Source organism: Triticum dicoccoides, chromosome 5A (genome assembly GCF_002162155.2).
Source record: "Triticum dicoccoides isolate Atlit2015 ecotype Zavitan chromosome 5A, WEW_v2.0, whole genome shotgun sequence".
Classification (NCBI taxonomy): domain Eukaryota; kingdom Viridiplantae; phylum Streptophyta; class Magnoliopsida; order Poales; family Poaceae; genus Triticum; species Triticum dicoccoides.
The window spans coordinates 16,384,322-16,393,608 of NC_041388.1; the positions used below are offsets into that span (position 1 = coordinate 16,384,322).

The 9,287-nt window shown below is 43.3% G+C and overlaps 1 protein-coding gene across 1 annotated transcript; it reads right to left on the bottom strand.

The window, feature by feature from the left end:
* Positions 1-6,183: 6,183 nt before the first annotated feature.
* Positions 6,184-7,052, bottom strand: LOC119296825 (translation initiation factor IF-2-like). The gene has a single exon (XM_037574882.1). The coding sequence runs from the start codon at positions 7,039-7,041 to the stop codon at positions 6,505-6,507; it is 537 nt and encodes a 178-aa protein (XP_037430779.1). The 5' UTR covers positions 7,042-7,052; the 3' UTR covers positions 6,184-6,504.
* Between the last annotated feature and the right edge of the window lie 2,235 nt (positions 7,053-9,287).

Sequence of the window (9,287 nt, forward strand, 5' to 3'; positions counted from 1 at the left end):
AACAAGAGAAGAAGTTGGTCAAACAAGTAGTAGAAGTAGAGCACAAATTAGATAAAAGAATAATCACCATGACCGAGGATGTGATAAACATTAGGGGTAAAATTGCCACTCAACCTAGGTTGTCCAAGCTGGAGGACGAAGTTGGAGACCTCAAAAGGGAAGTTGGAGACCTCAAAAGGGAACTCCAGGTAAGTGATACTACAACATCAATTTTACCCATAATTTCCTATATTTTCATTCTATGCATTTCATGTTACAGAATTAAGATCCCTAGGTGAAACAAACAAACAATCAACGAAGAAGAATGCATACGTACAGGTGATAACTATGGCCCATCATCTTGCTAACATGAGCTAATTTATGTTCATTGACCAACTTCTAATTTTAGGAACAAGAGCAACCAAGCAATGACAAGTTTTCATCAACTCCTGGGTTTGACGCATGGAAAGCACGGACTTCTGCTGGTACACCTAGTGCAAAACCTGTGGTGCAAAACAGGGAGTTGGACCAAGACATCCCACCACGGAAGCCTTTATTCAACAATGATTACATATTGACAGATGAAGACTATGAGGCTGCACTTTTCATCCGAGGGAGTCACGACCTTGTTGAGGTAGTTTACATTGAAGACATTGTGCTAACAGTTCATCAACTCAAGCCAAATGTTAGCAAACTATTCTTCGTTGATGACGTAAGGCCCGTATACTGCAATCTACATCAAGTATTCTAAATTGTGCCATATTACATGACTACAAATTTTGCAGGTTATTAATGCATATGCACACATTAGCAATGTTGCAACTGATGCTACATCATTCATTTCCACTGTAGAAAGCGAAGATTGCTAGGCGAATTTGGGGGTATTCCAATGGGATGCAAAAGCCCACATGTTGCTAATGTAGCAACGAAATTTGTAGGACGCAAAATGGTATGCATGTTTCCTGACTTGTTTAATTGTATATCTTGATTTTCCCTAAACTGAGTCCGCTTTAATTTTCTGCCAGGTATGTGTCCCAATGAATGTGCACAGCATGCACTGGTTATTACTCGTGTTTAATTTAGACAAAGAAGAGATCCAGGTCCTAAACTCCATCCAAGCATATCGTGACATTGCCAAGGAAACTGCACTGGTAAGCTTGCTCTCTTGCTTTCTCTTACCTCATGTGACACTTTTTGAAAAGCACTGATGCAATCCCTTGAATTACTCCTCATACACCAGGTGGAGTCCATTCAGGCGTGTATCAACGAAGCGATCGAGGATGGCTTGGTAACACCGCCTAAACCCATCAATATTACCCAGTGGAAAACCACTTGCTATACTAACATACCACAACAGACGGATGGGTACGTATAGGCAGCTACATGATTCCTCACCTACATTACAATACTTAACTACAACTTTACATCACAGTTATTCCTGTGGGGCGTACACACTCAAATACATGTTGACATGGGACGGAGACAAAATTACTGAGGATTTCACACAGGTCTGCCGAACACTAAATTACATTTGCAATCATGCACTACCTATGCTTCACCGCTATCCTAACCTATGCGTCGCTATCTAATTCAGGCAGAAATACATATTTTCAGTTGGCAAATATGTTCAAGCCTGCTGCGGTCGGATTGCAACAAGCTTCGGAAAAAATCATACAAGAATCCTATAGAGGTAAGTTCTACACAACTAGCATTTCATGTCATGTAGTTCCTACCTTTCATGATTGCATGTAACGCACCACTATTTCCTCTACAGAAGGACGAGTATGAAGCCAGTATTCCAGAGGAACGAAAAGGTGCAGACAACGACGTCACGATTGTCAGCAACCCTGATGTTACAAACAAACCAGACACATCCGGTGCCCCAAAGCGTAAACGTGGACGCCCGAGGAAGAATGCCCCTCCTAGTAATCCAGTAAAACAACAATTTGACACAGAGACTATCGTTAAACAAGTGGGGTCGAAAAGACGCAAGCGCAAACCATCAAACGCCGTGTCCAGCCCATTTGTACAGCCATGAATGGGCTACACGGAGAGGCACTTCAAGGGCAGATCATAATGATTGATCTTCATAGCATGTTCTTTGAATTAAAGACTACACTTATGTTCTAATGTTTTTGCATATTATTTGTATGCTTATGTCCATCCAAATGCTTGACTTTTCATTGGTTCTTTTTAGAAAAAAAAACCCAGCTAATGAGCTGCAAGTTCCACTTCTATCATTTGCACCATCTGATCCATACCTTTCTGCATCGGAGTAACCTTACATCTAAAACACTACAATAAGTGACTACTTACAAATGCATGCTCCCCATTCTAACGGCGCCATACACTGCGTAAGTATACAGTTCTGGTTTAAGTGGATGATGATTATGGCTGAGGCAGGGTAATTACGGAAGAAAAATCATAGCATATAGAACACATGAGCAATGATGTAAATATCATGGTTACACTACTATTTCTCACATCACGAGTTGAGTGGGAGATTATTACCTCGCCAGCAAAAAGAATAGAATCAATAATGCAGCTAGCTTGATGGATTACTTCAGTCGACTCCACAAGAAAAATTTCAGGCTGCAGCACCAGCAGTCAATGAACACACAGAACCGTATTGTCAAATGACAGCCTCTCCTGCAGAAAATAAGAAGGAATAGCATCAAGAACACCATGTACCATTTTTATACTGATATAGACATGTCGACAAGAGTTGGTACATTGCAGCTTGTGTTTTGCATCGAAACTAATGCGATACATGGAGCTAACGAATTTACAACTAATAAATCTAGGCCTAGGTCTGTTGGGTAACAATACTGAAACAGATGTCCCAGCTAGGTTTACTCTAACAGAGTTCTGCTTACTAACTAGACAGCTATGATGACAATGAGAACCAGGCAACCATCATAAGATCATCGAAGAACAAACAGATCCTAAACTTGCTCATTGGCAAAATAGGTTGTGCACGCGAACATGATAGAGAGGACTAAAATAGGGGACATACTTCTTCTGTTCCATATTTGCCGACAATGATTATGGCTGAGGCATGATAATGCACATGTAGCAACGCGTGCAAAGCGGGCAAGAAATTCATATGAAGTAGGCATTCTTCCAAATTGAGCCAATTCTAGTTTTCAAAGATATACTTTACATAACTACTGTCCATTTTCTACAGTGCCATACATTGCCTAAATATTCAGAACTATGTTTGAGGCGCGGGTCATGTATGTCTTGAGCTCCCGATTCACCTTCTCCTCGTCCCACATGAACCCCTGGATGTTCTGCACCCACTCGAAGCAGCTCACCATCACTCCGCCGGAGTTGGCCATGATGTCCGGTAGGATCTGCACGCCCTTCTTTGCCAGAATCTGCACCACGAACATGAACATTTTTCTGTTGTCAGTCAATGTGTGAATGTGTCAACAAATGCAGCTTAGTTTTGTGGCAAAATGTTGGTGTTCTTGCCTCGTCGGCCTCGGGGTCTGTTGGGTGGTTAACAGCCTCGATGATTTACTTTGCTTTGATGGCATTAGCATTGTCCCTAGTAGAAGAAGAAAATCGAAAGGACTATTTATTAACAAAAATATTTTCAGATACAGAAAAAAATAGCAGCCAGGAGGATACTCTAACTGAACTTCAGAGCATTAATCTGATAGAAGATAGGATGAAGTGAGCTGGGACGAGGAAGAAGAAGATTACTTTTTTATGACTCCTCCCAGAGCTGCCGGGATGAGCACGTCACACTCTTCCGTGAGCAGTGAGGTTGGATCGACGGCGTCGCCTTTTGTCAGAGCCCTTGATCCCGCGGTTCTCTGCCGAGTGCTTGATCAGCTTGGCTATGTCAATGCCATTGGAGTTCTTGACAACATCTATCTTTTTTCATACCTACGATCAGCAGCTATCACCTACGAGAAATGCATGTATAAGAAACTCAGCCATCTTGTGAGTTGTTTATTCCCTTGTGTAAACACTGAGTTCACAAGTTCATCAGTTGTTTGGTCTGTTGCTGCAGTTAAGTAGCATGTATGAAGTGTAAAAGTTTGTCAGTAGCATGAGACTTGTAAACCAAACTGCAGCATGAATCACACAGGGAACTACTAAGATTACAAACCAACATCAACTTCAACAATGTCATTCACTAGAAGAAATCAGAGTCGTTACTCTCAAATTTTTGCAGTCACCAACAACTTGATATTCACTTTCTCTGAATCTTACATTCACCAATACAGATTAGTCCCATTTTGAAGCTTCAGCATAGAGAACTATTGAAATCAGCAAGAGGGTCATCTAAAATGAACAAGCTGCATGGTGGTTATCCAATAGTGGATGAGCCGCTGTGGGAAAATGGCTATAGTCCAGTGCATAATCAGAATCAGAAGAACATGGGCTGAATCTCCTATTGTAACTGTTTTTCACAGCACGTAGGTTCTGAATCCATACTGACTTTGCAGAGAAAATGTAAACAAAATCGGTGTAAATGAATTTAATCCGGCGAGTTCCAAGTCAGCTCACTCATCCACTGGTCCTAATCACGTTTACCTAATCCACATAAGTAAATAAACAAAATGTCATGAACTCCCCGTGTCAAACCACGATGGAAACTAGCAATGGGGGGATGCGCTGACCTGAAGAGCCGACACTTGGGCGATGGACACTGCACCGATGAGCAAGACGGCTCGGAGCTACGGGAGGTTTGCTGGGTGGGAGTATTCCAGGCGGGGCCACAACCGGCGGGGGAGGACTGCCGCGGGGCCGGGATCCGGCTGCGGTTTCGTGCAGAGGGGCTCTTGACGGTGCAGATCCAGCGACGGGGGGCTGGCCGCGCTGGACGGGGATCCGGCGACGAAGTGCTGGCGCGGGGCGGAGCACTTGGCGACGCACATCCGGCGGCGGAGGGCTCGCGCGGGGCGGGGCTCTTCGCGGGGCACATCCGGCGACGAAGGACTGTGACAGTCGATGGCGTGGAGACCGGCGGCCGGCGTGGTGGGGCACTTGGCGGAGAGAAACCGGTAGTCCACGGCGTGGCAAGCGGCGGACGCCATGGTTAGAGGAGATGAGTGGATCGGGGATGAGACTGGATCGGGGTTGAGACGAATGGACATATTGCGAGCGGAAATAAAAAAATGACGGATCTACCCTTTAAAATTCTAATTGGTCCAACTAAAATTATGTACTGGTCCCACGTTATATGTAATTTCCTGTAATTCTAGTTTTATAACTCCTCGTAACTCCTATTTTCCCACCGTTAGATTAGGCTGGATGGACGGTTCGTAAAATCGCCAATCACCTTAACAGTTGTACTCTCTTTAAGCAAAAGTCTTGTTGATGCTAAATTTTTTTTGTAGCTCTGAATTTAGGAATCACTTACCCGCAACAGTGTGTTTATGATTTGGCAAGATTTCTAGCTATCTAACATATAATTACTTTTCCTTTTTACAAACTCAAAGTTGTTGACCCTGATGTCTTACTGATTAGAAGCAATAATACACATTTGCCTGGTGACATGACTTGATATTCTGATAGAGGGGTCGTGTGTAATAGAATTAATGCATATACTTTAAATGCACTGCCATATTCTACTGCTTTCCCATTTTTTGTGCGTCTGATATTGTAGCACTAGCATGTTTCATTTTGATCGTTGAGATATAAATTCTCTCTTTCCTTCTTTAATATGTAATTCGAGTGTGTTACTTTGCCTTTTCTATTGCCAATACAAAAGTATTAGAACTTAATTTATTTGTCTTCCATAAGATGGCATTTTCTTTTCTTTGAGTGCAAGGATTCAAATATAATTAGTACTGGGTTTTCATGGTCATTCAAGTTGGGTGCTGAGTGGATACTATGGTAAGCTTAATTAAATAACTATGAGTACTATGTAAATAGTAGTTCAACAAATACTTAGTCACTACTATGTAAATTGTAGTTCAACGGATAGTCCATCTATAAATGCGCCAAAACTTCCTTTTGAAATTTGTATCCTCAAGTTTCAAAGCATTTCATTTGTGAAGCATAGGTCAACTGCCATATGACTGAGAAAAACACTATCCATTTTTGCACAAAGCTATATGTATATAGTAGTCATGTAGAGACGTTAACAAATATGACAGCATAATTAATGCGTACAGTCTTGCCTCAAGAGACGCGCCCAGGACGCGTCCCAGCCACTAATGCTGACAAAATGACCCTAACATGGTATCGTATATTTGTACGTACTACTTACATTAAATATTAACCAGTGATACATATTAATTGAGGTTTGTCTATGGCATATCTAGATGTGCCCAAGTTATTGCACATCTAAATGAGTGAATCAAGCATAAAGAGGAAAAGAAAAAATGAAAAGAAATATCCACACGAATCTCCGTGTAAAAATCAATGTCATAGTACTTAAATGTGCAATACTTATGGCACATCTAGATGTGCTTTAGCCAAACTGTATTAATTGATGATGCAAACATATATGTCTTCTCTCTGCAGCAAAAAATAAGAAGATAAAGTAAAATAGAATACAAATCACGCGTAAAACATGGCTGCAGCACCAGCCACCAGCAGAGGCGCGAAGCCGTTTCCCGTCGCCACCATCCTCAGCCTCAATCTTGTTGCGGGCACCGAGTTGAAGAACAACGGCCCGTTATTATACCCAGGACCGCCGTTGTACCCGAAGCCTCCGCAGCATCCGCCGAAGAAGCCCTGGTCTCCGTTGAACCCACCGAGGCCGCCGCCGGGCACCGTCTGCCCGCCGTATCCACCGCCGAAGCCGAGGCCTTCCACGCCGGGAAGTGTCTCGGGTACCGGCACGGGCAGCGGGATTTTCTTCGACGCCGTGGCCATCGGTGGCGTCGCCGGTGTGGCTGCGGGTGTGGGAGCCGGTGAACCAAGCGGCACACTTGCGGCAGCTCGGACGGGTACGTTGTCTGCGCTTGCCGCTGTCGTGGTCGGCTGAGGCACCATCGTGTCAGCGGAGCATGGTTGAAGTGAGCACATCCACGACGTGGCCAGAACGAGCGCCACCAGTGCGAGGCTCCATGGGTACATGCGGTTGCGAGCCATAGTGTAGGGGATGTACGTTGGCGACGGAGAAGAAGATGCTAGTGTACCGATGATTTATGGAGTGATGTTGGTGGGAAAAATAGGGGAGAAAAGAGTACGTGGGGAGATAGGCTACTCCATCTAACACATCGCTTTAGTACCGTTGGCCCGTGGAGTCAAAATTCAGCTGAGAAAGCAGAGTGGTGGCAGGCAATTCAGTACTTCACTACAGAGGCAGACGCTTAAAGCAGGAAAAATGCACATTGTGGATGCTCTAAAGACAACCACGTAGAAATCAGCCTCCTCACATTTTCCTTGTTCATCTACCAAGTCGAGGTCTTGTTCGGCATAACTAGTAGGTCTGTGTACTTGATCTTCTTGCCTGCCTGCATGCAAAGAATTTATACGAGTGCATGCTTTCGTTAATTAGTTAAGCAAGCAGTTGCCTCAAAATCTACCTGTTCATTCGTCCCACATAAGAGTTAAGACATTTTATATTGCTTAATGGTCAGATATTTTTGGTTACTTTTAGCATTTTTTCAGCACTTTAACTATGTGTAAGTTTTTTTTTTCAAAAATGATTCAGATATATCATCAAAGTTCAGCGGAAAGACAAACCATCTCGAACATAATAAAACTTACATTGAGATTCTAAGACCCAAACAAACACTATTGCCGCCAGAAGGAGCCGCCGACTCGCCGTTGTCACCGCTCCCCTACTGGAGCCGGCTTGACCTTGTCGCTGACAGCCGGGAAGTCTTCGTGCACGTGCCTCTAAGGATCAGCACCCTGTAGCCTCAGCCACAATCGTTGAATCCTTGTTTACATCTGTAGCACCTGACACTAAATATCGATATACGACGAGAAACCCTAACCTCACCGCCCCGAAGAGATGGTAGGAATTTACGAATGAGCTCCGTCGACTACATCCAGACAGACGTACTCAAAGAGTATCGGAGCCCGAAAAACAAACTTTAAGAAGTAGCGCCGCCATCCGCCCGAGAACCTCCCCTGCAATGACTAAAAGACCCTAACCTAAACTACAGAGGCACCTGGATTCCCCTTCCCGCCACCTGCCGCAGGAGCGGCAAGCAGAGGGGAGGCAAATCCAGGGGCTCGCTGGCGTAGTTTTGAGAGAAGAGTTTGCCCAAGTTGCCTGGTCTTTAAATTTTGGCAACATAATTTTCTGATAGCAGATTATTTTGCCATGATTGGCTATGCTTTTCTTTTCTGGTGTTGTTTCATGGCTTTTTGCACAGAATTTTTTACTTGCCCCTTATGGGGCAATTCGGTTTTCCTATTGAGCTGGAAGCCAGTTATCCATTGCCTTTTCTTAAAAGTTTATACGTATTTTTGCTTTTATTTTATTTCTTTTATCGGTATTTTTAGGATATCGGGTCAGTGTACATGTATACACGCAAGTACAATAAAATACGTGTGGAAAGAATGTTAGAGATAGGAATTACGTACTTTATGCTTATTTTTTGCATATTACCAAAGTGCAATTTCAGTACAAATTTGTGTGTGTATTTTTAAAGCTTTCAATTACTTTCAAGGATAATACCAATGGCACTAATTCATTTTGTTAGAAACTTTAGTATTTTGATTATGTTTATGTTTTTTTCATTTTTCGTTGAGGATAATATCTATGGCAATAATTAGTTTCTTCTTAGGAAACTATTTTCTTTTAAGTTCCACTGTTATAGGATTATTTTTACCGATTCGCTAAGTCTCAGTCGACTGAGACTTCGTTATGTCTCAGTCAATGCTATCTTCCTTTCATTTTACATGGAGATTGGAACAACTTTTTCAGTTTTTTTTTTCTTCTTACATACTATATCAGTTGACTAAGACTTGGTTAAGTCTCTGTCGACTGAGACCTAGCCACACCCATTATAAAACCCCCCAATTTTAGTGCAAATATTGTTATTTTATTTTAATTTTCCGTTTCATTCTTCTTAAAGGGTAACAACAAGGCCACTAATTCATTCTTCCTTTGAAACTTAATTATTTTGAGTAATACTAATTTCACTAATTCATTCACAGGCGGCCGCCCGGGGCAGAGCTAGTGGCGGCGACGGTCCAAATCCGGCAGCGGCGACGGACGGGTGGGATGTGGCACTGGCGGCGCCCGGGGCGGAGCCAGTGGGGGGACACGAGCTGGTGGTGGCGGCGGCCCAAATTCGGTTGTGGTGGATTCTGGGCTGGAGTGTTGTGATGGGAGCACGTATTCTTACTCGTCTTGGTCCGGTTTACAGGAGTAAACT

Bases quoted from the DNA above. Each gene is read 5' to 3' on its own strand.
- LOC119296825 (XM_037574882.1), bottom strand. From the start codon at position 7,041: ATGGCTCGCAACCGCATGTACCCATGGAGCCTCGCACTGGTGGCGCTC.